The 19,123-nt window shown below is 38.7% G+C and overlaps 2 protein-coding genes across 2 annotated transcripts; one reads left to right on the top strand and one right to left on the bottom strand.

The window, feature by feature from the left end:
• Window positions 1-219: 219 nt before the first annotated feature.
• LOC143634950 (protein disulfide-isomerase-like) lies at window positions 220-6,150 on the top strand. The gene is made up of 10 exons (XM_077102896.1): window positions 220-444; window positions 1,109-1,139; window positions 1,251-1,538; window positions 2,071-2,259; window positions 2,825-2,950; window positions 3,477-3,614; window positions 3,700-3,819; window positions 4,767-4,884; window positions 4,949-5,061; window positions 5,761-6,150. Exons 1-10 carry the CDS (start codon window positions 254-256, stop codon window positions 5,986-5,988), a joined length of 1,542 nt encoding a protein of 513 aa, XP_076959011.1. The 5' UTR covers window positions 220-253; the 3' UTR covers window positions 5,989-6,150.
• Window positions 6,151-18,586: 12,436 nt separating this feature from the next.
• Window positions 18,587-19,123, bottom strand: LOC143630812 (uncharacterized). Its single transcript, XM_077099722.1, has one exon. The coding sequence runs from the start codon at window positions 19,121-19,123 to the stop codon at window positions 18,587-18,589; it is 537 nt and encodes a 178-aa protein (XP_076955837.1).

The raw sequence follows: 19,123 nt of genomic DNA, 5'->3' as shown, positions 1-19,123 counted from the left end.
ACCTATATCTAGCACTAGCATATCATTTACTTGTCAAGAACGACTATTCCTATTTTCATTTTATCTACCCATCTAGAATATCTTGATGTCATACAATGACCCAAAACGACGACGTATAGTGCAATTCCACAATTCCCATATGTATTTATATTTATTCCGACTGAATTCATCGCTTTGTCTTGGTCTCCTCCTTCTCACATAACATGCGATAACACTTGTGACTTCTAGAGAGAGAAAGCTAAGCTTCACAACAATGGCGTCTGCTTCTAGGGTTTCAACTCCTCTACTCGTCTTCTTCTTGGTAGTTATCGTATCATCAATTGCTTCGTTCTCGTCAGCTACTGAGGCGGCCGAGAAGGAACACGTGTTGACTCTCGATCACTCCAATTTCACAGAAGTCGTGTCCAAACACAAATTCATCGTCGTTGAGTTCTATGCTCCGTGGTATCAAACTAACTATATCTTCTCCATTTATTGTTATTATTATTCATTTGTGTTGATTTTATTAAGTCATGAGTTAAAAGTCAAGACCTAACTGTTGATTTGATTGATGATGTTAATTGTTGTGTTCATTTGAAGTTTTAATTACTTCGTTTATGTTAATTACTTGCATGTGTGTGTTTTTAGATACAGATCTAGCTTTGTAGTTGATATCTAGAGGTGAATTGGTAAGGAAATTGGGAGAGGTTTTAGATCGAGTTTTGTTAGTGCGATTTACGATTTACGATTTACGCAACGAGAACTGCGATTTAGGAATTTTTTATGAACTGATATTTGATTATATTCTGTTGAATTTAATAAGTGGTTTTTTATTGGACTCATCTGGATCTGGATTTATAATAATATATAGAATTAATTAATTGTTTAAAAGGTGTGCAGTTGAGTAGTTTAAACACTATTCTTTATAAATTGTTTTCAGATTGTATGATTTATGTAAAGTGTTTCATACTTTTTAAAAGAGAATCAGTTTCTCAATTCTTTTGAGCTACTTTTGGATTACATGTATCTGAATTCTATGAGTGTAGAATTCACCCTATTTTCTAAATGTTTATGAAATTATTCCATTGCTAACATAAGCAAATTGTATCCTGCTTTTTTTTTTTGACAGGTGCGGTCACTGTAAGAATCTTGCTCCAGAGGTATCTATCTTGTTCAACTTGGTCAACTCCGTTGACTTAGGAAGATAATGTCTTCTTTGAAATGAGCTATATCTAAAAGGAACATTTTTTCACTTGTATTTTTTTGTGTAGTATGAAAAGGCTGCATCTGTGTTATCAAGCCATGATCCTCCGGTTGCTTTAGCAAAGGTTGATGCCAATGCTGAAGAAAACAAACCACTTGCAGAACAGTTTGAGATTCAAGGTTTCCCCACAATCAAGATCTTGAAGAATGGAGGAGAACTTGTTCAAGACTACAAAGGCCCTCGTGAGGCTGATGGTATTGTTGAATACTTGAAGAAACAAGTGGGTCCTGCATCGTTTGAAATCAAAACTGCAGAAGATGTAGGTAGCCTTATTGATGAGAAGAAAGTCTTTGTGGTAAGCTTTTTAATCTGTCTTTCCCCTGCTAACTTTCTTCCTGTTCGTTCATTTAAGTTTAACCGAACAACGGACAATCAAACAAGCATTTTTTTGTTTGCGTTCATTCATTTAGAAAATGAACGTATTTGCATTCGTTTGTTAATTGTGTAAACGAATGGTTCATGAACGTAAAAGAACGAGAATAACTAAACATAGATAATAAATGAACATAACTAAGCAAGCTAAAAATAAACGTGAACATGGACATGCTGTGCCTAAAAAATTAATGAAACTAGACTAGACTAAACTGTAATCAGTGATAATTTTATTTGTATGAGGCTCTAATTTTTAACGAGTATATAAGCAAACGAATGGGATATGTGTTCGTGTTCATTCGTTTGACTTAAAGAAAAAAACTTTGTTCATGTTCATTCGTTATTGAATAAATGAACTTCCCGTTGAACAATCCACGAACTGTTCAGTGAATGGTCGGTTCATTTACAAGCCTACTTGTTACTCATGACTTAAAGGGTTTGATGTACCATTGCAGGTAGGAATTTTCCCCACATTATCAGGTGAAGAGTTTGAGAATTTCACCATTTTAGCCGACAAGCTGCGTTCGGACTACGACTTTGGTCACACTACAAAAGCCGAACTCCTTCCCCGTGGGGAATCATCAGTGACCACCCCAACCGTTAGAGTACTTAAGCCGTTTGATGAACTGGTTGTCGATTTCCAGGTACCACCACACTTAGTGCTGTAAACGTGCTGAGCCAGGTTGGGCTCGGACTTGAACTCGAACTTAAACGAGCTGGCTCGACTGGGCTCATAAAAGCTCAGGCCAGCTCGTGGCTCTCTACTTTTTTTTATTTTTTTTATTTAAATGTATTATGTACATAAAAAACAAAAAAAAACTATTTTTTCGATAAACTATAGAATTTATAACCTTATATGTATTATAGTTATTTTTTTTGTTCTTTTAAAAATCATCCAGATTCAAAATATTATATGGTTATTTTGTTCTTTTTTCAATAATTTTATTTATTTATTATTATTATTATTATTATATATATCAAAGGTTGGAGTTTAATTTATACAAGCTGATTGAGTGAGCCAACGAGCCAGTTACCTAGCGAGCCACGAGCCGAGTCAACCCTGGCTTGGGCTCGGCTCGACACATTTACAAACAAACTTTTTTACAATCGAACTTCGAGCGGGCCACGAGCTTTTTGAACAATCCTAGCCATACGTATCAATAACATGTTTACTCGTCACTGATTAACGCCCTGGTTGCTAATTTGCAGAAATTTGATGTTGATGCTTTGGAGAAATTCATAGTAGACTCTAGCATTCCTCTCGTGACACTCTTTGACCAAAGTCCAGCAAACCAACCGTTTCTAGTCAAATACTTTGAAAGTCCCAACGCAAAGGTATATATCATGTTTACTTATTTTGATGTAGGCTTGTAAAATGAACACGAACGCAGTTTTTTTTGTTTGTGTTCATTCATTAAGAAAAGGAATGTGTTCGCGTTCGTTTATATCCGTTCGCTAAATGTATAAAGGAATGGTTCACGAACGTTAACAAACGGACATAACTGACCTAAAACCAATTAAAAGTAAATGTGAACAACAATATATTGGGCCTAGAAAGTATCTAAAACTAGACTAACATATAAATGTATAATCCACCTAAAAAGTTTATATACATGGTGACGAATATAAACGAAAGAACTTAAACAAGCGTAAACACGCGAACTTAAATGAACGGATGTAGAGGACATTTACGGACAAGAATGGCATGTGTTTATGCTCTGTCGTTTATCTAAATTAACAAAAGTTATTGTTCATGTCCGTTCGTTTATTAAGTAAACTAACACCAACAAGCTTCCCACTGCATGGGTCACTGAATGTTTGGTTTGTTTATTACATAAACACTTTGTTCTTCTTTTGGTAGGCTATGCTGTTTTTGGATTTTAGCCATGAACTTATTGATGGCTTTAAATCAAAATACACGGAAGTTGCTGGTTTATACAAAGGAGAGGGATTAAACTTCCTTTTGGGTGATCTTAAAGCTAGTCAAGCTGCATTGCAGGTAATATAATTTTTCTTTATTCATTTATTTATTTATTTTTTGACTTTGACTCCATCATGAACTTTTTGTCAAACTGGATGTGCAGTATTTTGGGCTTAAAGAGGACCAGTCACCTGTTCTTGTTGTGCAAAACAATAACGGTCTCAAGTTTATTAACTCGAATGTTGAAATTGATCAACTCGCTCCTTGGTTGAAGGACTACGTGGTATGTTTCAACTTCTTTCGCGGTTTGCATGGGTTAGTTTTGGACTCAAACCGAACCAAAAACCCGAAGTTCGGGTTTTTGAGTTTTTGAAAAATGCCTGTTTTTGGTTTTCGGTTTGGATTTTACCGTTTGGGCTTGAGACTTTTGGGCCGGAAAAAAAAGCTGACCGAAAATAATGGGTTTGGGCTTAAATCTTTTTGTTAATTAATTAATTAATGATTGACTGATTATTATACATTTGGACTAAAACATCAAAAACCGAAATTTTGGTTTTTGAGTTTTTGGAAATCATTTGGTTTTCGGTTTTTTTTTAGATTCGGTTCGGTTTTGGATTTTCTGGTTTTACCATTTCGGTTGAATGGGTTTGGAAATAAAGCTGGCCAAAAAATAATGGTTTTGGGTATATATCTTTTTGTTAGTTAATTAATAATTAATTGATTATCATACATTCAAGCTAAAATATATGGATTACACTATTATAAAGTACCTGACATTCAAAATAGATGAAAAATGAAAAATCATTAATCGGTTCAGTTTTTTTCGGTTTTTAGTTACGTGCAAAACCAAAATCGAACTGAAAGTTAGGTTTTTCCGAAAAATAAAAACCAAAACGTCAGTTTTTGTTTGGGATTGGTTATTTCATATTGTTTTTTTGGTTACAGATCAGATTTTTTGGTTACTTGCACATCCGTACTTGATATCTCATTAATCAAGTTAACAATACTAATTATAAGAATATAAGTACATTCATGTATGTATTACTTGATCTGAAACTATTTTTTATTAGAGGTGTCAAAATGACTGGATTCTATAAACAATTAATCTAGTAGATATTATTTAAAACGCTTCTAATTTATTTTTTAATTAAATGGTTTAGGAGATATTAAGCTTTTAAAGTTTAAATACACTTCAGGCAATGATATAAAACTGAATGGTGACATTTTCAGGATGGAAAAGTAAAGGCGTTTGTAAAGTCAGAGCCAATTCCAGAAACCAACGATGAACCCGTGAAGGTGGTGGTTGCTGACAGCCTTAAAGACATGGTTTTGGATTCCAAGAAGAACAGTAAGATTTTGTGTTTATATATTTTTATTTAGTCTTGTTCTAAGCTTATGGTTTGGAACCACAGTTCTACTGGAGTTCTATGCACCGTGGTGTGGCCACTGCAAGAAACTGGCTCCAATCTTGGATGAAGTGGCTGCCTCCTTTGAAAATGATGCTGGTGTTGTGATTGCAAAATTCGTAAGTTCCCCCTTGTTTCTTACTTAATACTAGCTAAAGTTGTATATATGTGGAGGGTGCATTGCAGAATACTAAATTATTGCGAGAACGAAAAGAATTAATTTTCTATCAATGGTTTGTATTTTTGAAAACTTTTAGTTGTTACATCCAAATGGCTGTGTATACAATAAAAAAACGTTAAATTAATTTGTCTGTATGCCTTTTCTTTTTCACTTTTAAATGTTTACCTACACATGTGTCGTCTCTATAAACAAACGAATTTTGTTTATGTATGCTATTAACATGTTAGAAGAGATGAATACGCAATATTTTAACCATTTTCTTGTATTTCAAAGTTTTAAATTTGTAAAAAGTAAATGATTTATTTTGTTCCTTTCATCCTTTCAAAAACTGTGTTTTACGTAGAACCCTTAGAGAATTCCAATAATATGTTGAGAACTGAATAATGCATTTATTGCTTTGAATATGATACACAAGATAAAACGGTTGGATTATGTAATTGCCTTGATTACCCTTTATTCACCGAGTGCAACTGCAATAGCGCATTATCCTGTTCTCAACATATTATAGGTTTTGGAACAAACGGCCATATACTTGATATATTATAAGTAACTTTTTAATAGGTTGAAAGCATTTGTAGGCAGATTTTGAAAAATTTGATTGGTTTCTTTTATAAACTTTTAAACATTTTTGCATCAGGATGGATCAAACAACGACATTACAAGCGACTTATTTGAAGTTCAAGGTTACCCAACATTATACTTCAAAACTTCAAGTGGTAAGGTGGTTCCATATGAAGGAAACAGGACGAAGGAGGATATCATCGATTTCATTCAAAAGAACCGTGAGGGCGGGGAAGAGACCATCCAAGCAACCACCACCACCACCACCACAGCCACAACCGAACCAGGCAAAGATGAACTATGAAGAGTTTTCATTTGATGTGTACTATGAGACCTTTTTAAGTTAAAATTTTGGATTTTGTTTAGTAGTGTACCATTAGTCACCACCACTAACCACCACCATAAACCAGTCACCGCTACCATTACAAGCTTTTGGGTGGAATGATGATAAATAAATAAGAAATAAAACTAGTTTGTTGGTTTCAGGTATAAAGGTTTCAAAGCTTAATAAGTATTACCGATTAGAAAATAATCAGAGTAATTAACTTTTGGTTTGATTTATTGCTTCATGAGGTCATTTAGTTTCATGTATGAAGAATATGGTTCTAACATAAACTGATACAGTGATACGAATGGGTCACTGCAACACCCTGTGCACACCTGACCTACTAAGAATATCTGCGGACCCTGTGATATGAATTTGAGGAGATCAAGAAGTGTGTTACATGTTAATCTATTAAGCACTTTATAAACATATTATTATTTTATCAAAAAGTCTGTTAGCTATTGGTTAATCAAAAAGTTTGTGGAAATTTTCTCTTCTTGCTCAAGTTCTTTAGAGGTTCGGTTCGTCTCGAATTGAATCGTATCATCAATCATGCACATAATTTTCTTTTTCCAACTTTTATAATTTGAATATTATATTAATTATATTATAGGTATGATTGAAATTACCATGGATGGTAATTTCAATCATACCTATAATATAATTAATATAATATTCAAATTATAAAAGTTGGAAAAAGAAAATTATATGGATGATTTGATTGGCTAAATAAAAGTAAATAATAAAGCCCCCCTAAACACCATGTTTGCAGCGGTGTGGCAGGCGTTATAGTCATGCAAAATCTTTTAGTATTATGTTATAGATGGGACACTGTAGCATAGTTAGAAAGGAACCTCGTCGTAGGCATATAAAAATCCCGTAGTTGGGCATAGGGTGACCTAGCTGTGTACCATGGTTGTGCTCTTAAGCTATAGGCTTACCGGATATTTAAACATATCAATAAAATGATAATGTTTTGTCTAACGATGAATAATATAATTGATTACGCCATTTATTGGTATTCACCAAAAGAAATGCTGACGTATTCTTTTAAAAGTATCGTTCGTGTAATTGTACGGAACGAGAGGATTGTTTAGCAAGGTGAAGAAACACGGATCCAATCCCCTAGTCGGGTCCTGGATTCAATGAGTCTACATGGTAGGATATGATAACAACTAACACAATATGAGTACCACTTCCCAAAGTCCAATGATCAGAACCTGCAAAACAGACACCGTGAGTCTCGTTATGGGAAGGACAAGAGGGGGGGGGGGGGTCTTCCCGTAACCACCATCCGACGTGAGAATCAGTACAGTTCTAAAGAGAGAAAGTACTAAAGTAAACAGAGTAAGTACAACGAGAATATATGTTAGTGAATATGTGAGTGAATGAATACCTCATGTAGTTTGACGAGGTATTTATAGCCGAAAGATGTGGGAAGGTGATTGAGCCAGCTGTCCCTTTCTAGAGGATCTCAATAACCGTCTGGACGCGTGTCCCTTTGTGATAGATTGAGCTATACGTCCCATGTGTATGGGTATAACAACCTGGACACGTGTCACCATTTGATAGGACGGATAAAACCCTGGCCATGTGCACGGTTATAACAACCTGGCCAGATGTCCTTCATTCATTGGCTGACGAGTCACGTATTGCCCAAGAAAGCATCTTGGGAAACCTTTTGGAAGGTATTTAGTAAATGACAGTTGTCCGGAGGTATCGCATCCCGGTCATCTCGTGCAGACGAATACTTATTCCTGCGGATGACTTCTGAGGGTGTCAGGATGCTTCCGCATGTGTCATGTTGTAACATCCCGAAAATTCTAGAGTAATATTTAATGTTATACCTGCGTCGGGTGAATTATCTGAGTTAGTGAGATAATGATAATAATATGATAACAAGGCTTAAGGGGTAGCGGGCTTGGTTAATAGAATTAAAGATGGACTAAAAGGAAAGATGGGCCTTAGGTCCATGGGCTTAAGGGAGTATAAATCCCCCTTAAACCCTAATCCTTTCCATTATTATCCAAATCTACACCATAGTCTACACCATGATAAACACACACAAACACTATCCTAAAACCTAAGCCGAAATCCGAAGGTGAAAACCGGAGCTTGTTGGTGCTAGATCGTCGTGAAGAACCAAGACAACATCAAGGCTTAACCGTGTTCGTTGTTCGACTCGTTTAAGGTACGTTTAGAATCGGAAATTATTTACTTAGGTTCGGATTCATCTAGAAGTCATGGATCTGTGTTGGTAAAAACGAATCCAACGAAGCCAAACTTGCTGAAATTGATTACAGTTTGATAGGTTAATTGTTAGTATGAAAAACCCGTATATATATGCCTAATCGCACCCTTAAACATTGGTGTTTAGCCGATTTGATGGTTAGGGATTGTAGGCGCTGTAATTCCGAATCCATTGATACATAAATCATGATATTTGGTTAAGAAACGAGGGTTTAATTGCAGATCTGATGAATGCTGACTATTTTGTGTTCTTGGCAATTTTGACTTTGACCCTAAGTCAAAGTCTGGATAAGAACAGGGATGATTTGTTAAAAATGGTGCAATTCGTTATGTCCAGGTAGCGAATCAGCTCACCCAGTTCGTTACATCAAAATTATGCTAACGAACTAGGAGCGAACCAGGTAACGAACCAGGTGATTCGTTACTCACCAATTCGCCAAGTTCTAATAACGAATTGGATGGTGTTCAGGTAACGAATTGGAATAGCGAATCAGGTCATGATCAGACAACGAATCTGAATGACGAACCAGGTTAACGAATCAGCTAATCAGACCTTGAATGATAACGAATTAGGCTGTGTTTTGATAACGAATTAGGCTTAAATTGTTATGGAAAACAAGGTGGCGAATTAGATAATAATTTAATTTTCTAAAGGAAAATGTGTTAATACAGCTTAACCCCAGCCAGGGGCTCTGCCCCTTGGACCCCGCTAGGGGTTGCCGCCCCTAGAACCCCGCTGCCAGGGGCGCTGCCCCCGGACCCCCGTTCGTTGTGGGCTATTGTTAGACTAGAAACGTGATATGGGTAGTGATAGTTAATCGTTACGTGTAATTGTTATACAATTAGTCGTACACATCTCACGGAAGGAGTAACCATCAACAGTGAACGTAACCGAGTTCAGGTGAGTTTCTAGCCCCATTCCTTGTTATGTTTTCGGGGCTGTGTGCATACTCGATGTGATAGTTAATACACTTACCCTAAATTGGTAAGTGTATGCCAGTGTGACCCCGGGACTTGCATGAGTTTTGTTAAACACCGCGTTCCGCCTGCAGAAATGGCACACCAGCGTGACCGTGCCCGCCATGATCTTCGCACTGACTTATCTTTTTCCTTGGCTAATGTAGCCAGGAAATCTTACGCGAATGGCGTACAATGGGCGGGAAACTGGGTGAGGCTTCTCGAGCTGTCAAGACTGCAAAGAAAGAGGCTGAAGAGCATCACTTAGCAGCTAGTGCAGCCAAGTGGAAACAAACGGATGCAGAAATCGTCCTTAGGGGTGAACAAGATCGGAATGCTGCTGCTGCCGTCAATGGAAGGAGGCCTGTGAGAGGCAAAATGCCATTCTTAAAGCTGCCCGGGCTGAAACTCAAAAGAAAAAAGATGACTTGGTACGGGCCCAAGAAGCAAACTCGGCTCTAGAAAATCAAGTGACCCTTCAAGGCAACCGGATCCAAGAGCTCGAGGCGGAACTAAAGTTGCAGAGGGAGCAGTCTAAACTTAAAGATAAAAATGTTGCTGAGATGCAGTCTACTTATGACTCCTTGCTGCAATCTCGCGCGGAAGTGGATTATCGCGCCACTGAAGCTTCCGCTGAAAACGAAAGGATGGCCAACGATATGCGGGAGTTACGGAGCAGAACAAAGCATGCCGAGCAAGATCGCCAATGGTTCCTCACGCGAGGACTTGACTCTGTAAGTTTTTCTCACTTGTTGTTCACTATACATCTCATGCTTTGATGCTAAATAAATTATCTTTTTATGTTGTCAGGTCATCCGCCATATTAAAGGAAGTCCAGAGCTAATTGATAGCTTTGCTAACTTGATGACTGCCTCTGTCACACCCCACTTTAGGGCCTAGGAGTGTGACCACAAGTTAGTACCTGTTTTGTAAATTCATCAGAGTTGTGGGTTTTATTTCAGCGGAAGTCTTTAATAGAATATTATTACTTTGAAAACTTATTAAAATCTCGGGGTTAAATACCCGTTCAATGTTTCAAATACATTTCTTTCGAAAACATATTTCTTTTATAATATTTTGAAATAAAATATCTGAGCCATCAGATAGCATCTAATGACTATAACTCCAATCCTCTATTCCTCTTTGCTTGTATAGTCTAACCTTTCTTGTTTCCCTGTAACATGGGGGGAAAATACGTCAGCACAAAGCTGGTGAATAACGCTGACTCTAAAATCTCTTTTTCAATACCTTTGTGAAACCAACAATAATACCTTTGTGACTACTCATTAGGTACCCAACTACATTGGGATCAAATTACCCTAAGTACCATGTACAATTAATTATATACACAATATCATTTCTCTGAACAGTCCCGTAGACCTTCAGAGGCATGTTGATGATATGCATGGCATCGGGGAAATGCCAAGTCAGCATGTATGTTTGGATCCAGACACATGTATACTCTTAATCAGAGTGTCCGTTTCTTATTATTGTACACAAAGTTTTTAAGGATTCGTAAATCCTATGCAAACATTCTGACTCAGTATAAAAGTTTTGGGGCGTATTCACCTTGTCTGTTTATAATCAGTTTTTGATACTGATTCCTGTTTTCTGATTCTTGTCTTCTTGTTTTGTTACCTCAGACCTTAGTACGAGAATAACATTTTGTATAAATAACTAGATCAACGATCTAGCTTTATACCTTTAGTCTATTTCGTATGGCTTTAACCTTGATGAAAACATTTGGACCTTTAGTCCTTTTCTTTATTTATCATTTATATGCTACGTTTCTTCTTCAGGAAGAAACGTCTATACTGAGTTTCTTCTTCAAGAAGAAACATTTATTTCATAATTATAACTTCTTGTATTATATTTCTTAGTCATAAAGAAATACTATTTTTGACTATAACTTTTGCTTAAGAAAAGTTATATTATACTTAATCGTAATCAAGGTTTGGCTATAACTTCGACTATGGTCTTAAACCATTTATAATAATAATAATAACTTAGGCAGAACCCCTTACCTCGCACGGGTATTCGGAGTTAGATTTCCTAAGTTTATACGAGCAGCACTTCTACTCTATATGCACGTCTATCGAGGCGTTCTTGATTCACCTTCCTTGGCACGCAAATCGAGGAGCATTCGGGTGTCGCGGGTCGTGCACGTACTTCAAGACGGAATGTCGGGTTTCTTGAGTGGCACGCTCTTTGAGGAAAACGCCGGGTATTTGGTACGGATTACGAGGTTATGATTGTCGGGTCGGTGGCACGCAAAACGATGTTCTAGAGAGAGAAAGTTGTTTTAGAGAGAGAGTGGCTGTGATGTGTGGGAAATGAGCCAGATCCCTCCCCTTTTATAGCCTATTTTGGATCCCATCGCGGTACGCGGTGGGTCCTCTTCCTGACCTCGTCGCGTAGCGCGACCGACACGTGGTCTGACACATTCTGCCACGTGTCCTGGTATGCTGCCACGTTTCACCCGGACGTGACACGTGTCCGTGAGTCATCACGGCCCATCGCGGCGCGATGGCCGTCTTCTTAGACTCATCGCGTAGCGCGATGGGTCCCTGAATTTTATTTTTCATTTTCGTTGTCCAAAAATACTAAGGCGGCTCTTAAAGCGGCTCGCGACGATGCGAGCGTGAGAAGTGCAAAGTGCGCCACATTGCGCCTTGCGCCCTCATCCTCGTCCTCGTCCTCGCCCGAGTCCGTGCGCGTGCGCGTCGGGTGCTACGCACCCTCCGCTAGGACCACTTGGTGCATGATATTTATAAAAGAATATAACTATGGAAATTCTATCTCTTATAAAGAGCTTCCATTTGTTTACCACTTCCAATGTGTGATGGATTCCATTTTCCTTATTTATACCTTGGTGTAAGGCTTCCACTTTCTTACATCTTTCCATGTGGGATGAAATTTCTTTCATGTAAGTAAACTTAACTTAGGAAATATTTTTATTTCCTTATTTTTCTTATATTTCCTTATTTAATATTTTCTCATTACTTAAATTTTGGGGATGTTACAGCCTCATCCCAGCTTGGTCTAGTGAAAGGCTTCAATGAAGGGATGACCTATGCTCAAACTAACCGTTCCTTCGAAAATCATCCGCTTCATGGCCTTGACGTCAAGCAGGAATATGATATGCGGATTAAGGAACATGATGGCTTGGTGTTTCCTTTGCAGAATATGCTCCCGGAGTTTGCCTCAGCCAATGATGGCGTGCAATAATTGAGGGTTTATTTGAACGATGAGTCTGAGGACGCCTTGTCTGAGGACACGCCACCAACTTCTTCGGAAGATATTGTAGCTCCTAATCCATAGGATAGGATATGCCAGATTTTGTAATCTACTTCCGTATTTTGTAATAATCTTTTTCATTATGAATGAAAGTGAATCTTTTGTGAATATTATATTATTGTAAGAAAATATCTTCTGAGATATTTTGCCTTACCAATAATTTGAATTATTGCAAGTGGGAGGGTTATAGTGATGTGTCGGAAAGAGAAATATAGTGAGATAACTGACAGGACGTGTGCAACGCCTTTTGACAGTCTGTTCTCATTTTTCGTCTTTCCCGCCTGACGTGTCCATCGTTTATTGGTCCACTTTTTCTCTTTCTTCTGGCAATCCATCAGTCGCATTAATTGTGATGCATATAAATAGATCATATCCATCTCCCAATCAACCTTTACCACTTACAAAATTCTCCATTTTTCTTATTGAAAGCAGATCTGAGATTTCTCTGTCTCTATTACTCTGGCTTTCTTATTCAAGTTTTTCTCTAAGATCTTAGTATACCGATCTTATTCAGATGGCGGGAGACAAGAAAAGTGCTCCTGCTATTCATGAGGTCGTTGTGAACCTCAAGAAGAAGGATTATAAAGACGTTGTTAACGTATATGGCCTTGCGTCAGAATGGGAACCAGAGCGTCCAGCGAGTGGTTCTATTGCAACCAGTCGCCCTCGAAGAAGATGGCTGTTTATGTGGATCATTTTACAACGGGGAATTTCCGGATACCGGTGACGAGGTTTGTGCAGTATATCTTGACAACCTACAGAATTCATATATCAAAAATCCATCCTTTTCGGAATGTTAAGAATTCGACACTTTGAATTCTATTGTCAAACTCTTGACTTTGAGCCGTCTGTTGGCATGTTTGCCGTTTTTTACAAAATGACCTACCGCGATGGTTGGTATTGCTTTGCTACCACCGGGTACAGAGTGGATCCGCCACCTTCATGGATGGAAACCAAAATTTTTCTGGATCCGAGAGGATGTTGTTCCTTTCGCGATGACTCATCGCAAGGTGGAGGACGCGATGCCAGTGGTTCCGGCCGCTGCTCATGAGGGTCTTCCATGGTTCATGACACTGACCGTCATGCCAACTCCCATGCGCCCCATACACGAGGGGGCGATGGTGAATGCTAAGATGAGCCGCCTATGGCCGTTCCCTGATTTGAAGCCTTATTACGAGAGGACCAACAAAAGTAAGCTTGATGTTATTTCAATTTTCCCATTGATAAGTGTCTGACTTCTGACTATTATTGTTGCTTGTACAGGTGAGGGTTCCGCCTTCGATACCTTGTTGGATCATGAAGGGGGATTGATGGTGCGCCGTTCAATCGATCCAAGGGACGTGCCCTTTTTGGAACGCACACGTGTCAACTTCCTATTTCCCACCTCGTTTCGTTCGGAACCTGTGGTTTCCGAAGCTATGTATTCTAAAGATGAGGAATATGTTCAAGAGTTCGTTCAAAAAGGTGAGGGCATTTTACAACCCCGAACCGTGACTGCTATTACTTCCTGCGAAGTGATTGTACTCTTTTCGTCTAGCGAGGAGTCGTCACTTTGCGAAGGAAGTTTACCAGTTGATGCTATTAATGCCGTGCACTCAACTGTAGGTTTGACCCGTCAGAAAGCAACTACCAGCCAAGCGGCCGACCATGACGGTGTTGATGCTACTGCCGGGGGCGATCGTCCCATTTCTGGGGATGTTAACGTCGAGGCGGGGCCACAAGCTGTCGACGCAGGAGTTTTTAAGGCGGCTGGCAAGCGTAAAGTTAAGCATACCAAGGTCGCCTCGTCCAAGAAACAAAAGACAGTAAACTTGGAAGCCCGCCTCGAAGAAATTTCTTCTAAGGATATTTCCTTAGGTAATTTTAACATTCTCTGAGTTTTGATAATTATATTATGCCGAACGTATTTCCTTAACGGACGATTATTATCTTACAGTGGCCCTGACTTATTTTTCTGAAGATATTTCAGGTTTGAAGAGCTCGACAACACCACCGTCTCCAACATCTCCGCCATCAAACACCGCCAAAGATCCAATCCTTGTTGCGGATGATTCTCTTTTGAAGAATAAGGAAGTTGGTGATACTGATTGCTTTAATATGTCACATTCCTTCAATGTTCATCGCTTCAGGGATTAGGGAGGTGTTAGTGCATTTGCCTATGGGCGTCAGACCTCTCCTCCTCCTCCTCCTCCTCCTCATGAGGAGGATACTTCACCACATCATCCGCGTTGGTCGTTACGTCGAAATTCGACGCTAAACGACATGGATGTATGTTTCGAATATCTGCAGGAAAGCATTCCTCCTGCAGAAAGGGAGCGACAACGTCGCTGTATTCGCCAAGAGTTATTAAGCTCAAACTCTTATCATTTAGCGAATACTATTTCCACAAACCAGGAAATATGCCGAGATTGGCTAGCGATGAATGAGGAGTGGGATGACTTATAAATTAATTTGGCTGAAGCCAAGAAAGAAGCCCTTGGGGCTATGAATGAGGCGAAGGAGAGTCGTCAAGCTTTAGAAGCTGAAAGGGCCAACCCTCTCGCTGCTGAGGAAGCCAAGAACGCCCTCCAAAAACAATTGGACGAACAAGCGGAGTTGATAAAAACTCTTCAAGCTGAATCAGCAACGAAGGACAAGTGTTTGACTGACCTTGCCACCAAAAGCCTAGATCAGGCCTTGGAGTGTGCCGGTCATAAAATGGAGCTTTTCCGGGCTAAGGCAAACAAGAAGTGGTTGTTGGCGGAAGGGATCCCCGAGGTAATTGTGTTTTTATATTCTTATGATCACTCGTGAAACACTTGCTTACCATTTATTTGCTAGGTTATCACCCAAGTACGGGCGAGTGATGAACTCGGGAACTGTGTCGCCATTCTTTTGAATGCGTCCAAGCAAGCCGGCCGTCAAATGGGCTTCCAGGAAGGCTATAAATTTTCCTCAGAATCTAAGCTTCCTAAAGAACACATTTTACATGGCAAGGATATTGCTGCCGTACTTGTACATAAAACAAAATTTTTTGATACTTTGAAGTTTTCTCTTGCGGAGCAGATATCTGATCTTGCGGATAAGGAGGACGGCGTGGAGCAGTTGAAAGCTCTTCTTGATGTTGAAGGAGAAGATGAGGAATCACAAGATGATGTGGAAGAGGAAAATGCGGGAGACCAAGACGCAGCATCATAGATATAAATTTTTCTTCCTTGTAATTAAGATTTCCTTGTAATCCCTTTTGATAAGTAATAAGAAGTTCTTGTTGTTCGGTACACTTTGTCTTACTCTTCATAATATAAGTGTTTGTAGGATCTTCTTGTTTGTCAATAAAGGATTACATAACAATACACATTATAAGTGACTGAAATAAAATTTCCATAGATCAGGCATAAGCCGAATTACAAAAGATGAAATTACATTTCCCTGCTAATCTAGTTGGGCGCGCATGCCAAAAAAGTAAAAAACGTACTATATGTAACACTTCTTTAATTGGGCCCCATTCCAAGTTCTAGGGATCTCAGTCCCATCCAACTTTTCTAACTTGTAAACACTGTTAGATAACACTTGTTTAACTCTATAAGGTCCTTCCCAAGTCGGGGCCAACTTCCTCGGAGGCCTCATTGTTGCGGAAGACAAAGTCTCCCTCATCAAACTCGCATTTTTGGACCCGCGAGTTATAATATTTTTGCAATGACGTTTATAATTGTGCTCCCGGATCGATGCCAGTTCTCTCCTCTCTTCGAGGAGGTCAAGATTCATCCCGGAGTTTATGATCATTGTTATCGATCAATAAAACTCTTGCGGATGGAATCCCAATCTAGGCTGGAATCATGGCTTCTGTGTCGTAGGTTAAACTAAAGGGGGTCTCAGAATTACTAGAATTCTTTTAGGTGCGGAAGGCCCAAAGTACATGAGGCAACTCGTCAACCCAACCCGTCCGTTTAGTTCCCAACCGTGCTTTGATTCCTTCCTTGATTGTCTGGTTGGTTCTCTCAACCTGACCATTCGCTTGCAGATGGGCTACCGATGTGAAAATTAGAGAGATCTGCTGATGTGCTTGAAGTAGTCAAATAATTATTAATTAAAATTATACTAATCTAGACACTAAGCAATACTCTAGATCCTTAAATTTAACTTAAACTACTAACCGGCAAGTGAACCGGTCGACTCTAGTACAGCTAAGTAAGTCCGGATATCGAACCCATGAGACTCTATAAATTACGAAACTAGCAAATTAGACTCAACTATAAGACGCGAGTATTTATTAATAATATTTGAGGAGGAATTTAATACTAATAATTAAAACTTAATAATAATTAACTAATGATTAAAAACTTGACTAATAATAAAACTAATAATAAAATATTAAAACCTAACCCTAATTGTTATAATAATAATAAAACATAATCATAACCTTAAACATAATTAATTAATTAAACTTAAACCTTAACTCCAATTACTTTAAACTAATAAACAATTTAGAAAACTTTGATTAATTCAGATGATGAAGATAACTACCTAGGTTAGAATCCCCAAAGTTATGGTTATTAATTAAATGGATAACTCACGTTTTGGAACTGAGATCATAAAATAGACCATTGACAGAAAACCCGAACAAGACCCTTGAACTTCAAGACGACGCCTATGGATTTCTAACAAGTTTTAAGACTCACCCGTTTTATATTAAACTTCCTTACGGTTATTTAATCGCTTATGTCTAAGTATCTTTTATGACAAAAACCTACCTTACAGCGCGGAATTCAAAGATAGCCAATCAGACTCAATTAACTTAATAGACTAAGATGACAATCAAACCTAGAAGGACTCCTTTCGAAGAACTAAATCTAGCAATCCCGACAAGCAAAGATCTATTAATAGTCTATCACCTTACAACTTTTTAGACTAGCAGCTCACTTTTATCTGTTTACTTGATTTTATTGTTTCTATGATCTTATTCGAATTCAATCACAAAACCCTATCCTATGAAACAATCAACAAGGGCAATGTGAAACAATAAATTCAAGTAAACAAAACCAAGCAAACATACGCATTAATTAAATCAAACTCAACAGTTTACTTAGAACATAAAATCCATAACGAAACGAAATCCAAATAAAATCAAACCAAACTAAGGTTCATCACGACCTAGGTAGTTTATGGAATTTAGCCTAGCATCTTAAAGTCTAAATCAAACAAAACAATTAAAACTGAAAACATGGTGAAATAACGAGAAACGAAAGATTAAAGGCGATAAAACTCGTAGTCTTCGATCTTGAACGTAAAGCTCTTCACCGACTGTTCTCTTGCCTTCAAAATCACCACAAGACTCGTAAGATAGCTCCAAAAACTCTCCAATTCGGCTGGTGGCTTTCAAGTTATTGTCAGATTTAAGTTAAAGATATTTAAATACCCAAAAAAAAGGCCCAATATGTAGCAAAAACGAAATAAAAAAATCATCCAGCAAACCCTAGGCGCCGCGCAGCGGGCTTTGGCCTCCCCGGTCGCGCGGCGCGGCGTGCTCCAACAAGGGGGCCGGTCAGACCGGCCCGGTCTGACCGGTTCTCTGTTCTGACCCTTCCTGACGCGTTCCGGATCTCCGTTTCGGCTCTTTTTAGCTCATTTTTCGTCCTTTTTAATCACGATCAAATCCCGGAACCTAGGAAACATAAAAATGTTATTAGTATACAAATCTCGACAAAAAACGAACAAAAACTATTAAAATATTAATTAAAATATACACAGAAAACATAAACATTTAGCATTATATCATCTGCAATTCTTTCAACCATTCCTGTAGCCAGTTGTCCGTGAACTAAGTACCGTTATCACTAACGAGTTCCAGTGGAATACCAAACCGGCAGATTATTAATTCCCAAAAGAATTTCTTAACGCTTGCTGCTGTTATGGAAGCAACGGGTTTGACTTCCACCCACTTCGTGAAGTAGTCGATTGCTACTATTAAAATCTTGACGCGTCCCGGGGCTTCAGGGAAAGGTCTCATTATGTCGATAGCCCATTTTTGGAACGGCCAGGCTGAAGTGACTAGAACAAGCCCGTTCTTTGGTCGTAGCATGTTGGGAGCATGGCGTTAACATGAATCACACTTCCTGATTTCATGCACAGCGTCCAGATGCATTCCTGACCAGTAATATCCGGCATTCATCAGCTTCACTACGACCATGCACGGGCCTGCGTGAAGACCACAGATGCCTTCATGAACTTCTCTGATTAAATAGTTAGCGTCCTCAGCATCCACATATCGAAGTAATGGACCGAGGAAGGAACGTCGGTATAGAACACCGTCATGAATCTGATAATTCAAGGCTTTGTGTTTTATCTTCCGGGCCGTGGTTTTTCCTTCAGGGAGGGCTCCTGATGACAGGTATGCTATGATAGGTGTCATCCAAGATTCCACTCCAGTTTTAATTACCAAAACTTGATGTTGCGGGACAGACGGGCGATCCAATATTTCAATGCTGATGTCCTTGGCAAAGTGTTTGAAATTCGTTGAAGCTAGTTTACTAAGGGCATCCGCTGATATTTTCTCGCTTCTCTTTATATGAATTACTTTGCACGAAGAAAACTGAAGCATCAAATATTTCGCTTGTGACACGTATAAAGTCAT

The sequence above is a fragment of the Bidens hawaiensis genome, unplaced genomic scaffold (genome assembly GCF_021521415.1).
Source record: "Bidens hawaiensis isolate Kalapana, Puna unplaced genomic scaffold, B.hawaiensis_p1.1 tig00000512_1, whole genome shotgun sequence".
In the NCBI taxonomy this organism is placed as follows: domain Eukaryota; kingdom Viridiplantae; phylum Streptophyta; class Magnoliopsida; order Asterales; family Asteraceae; genus Bidens; species Bidens hawaiensis.
Note: the sequence above shows the minus strand (reverse complement) of the source record. Positions and strands in the feature narration are given on the sequence as shown.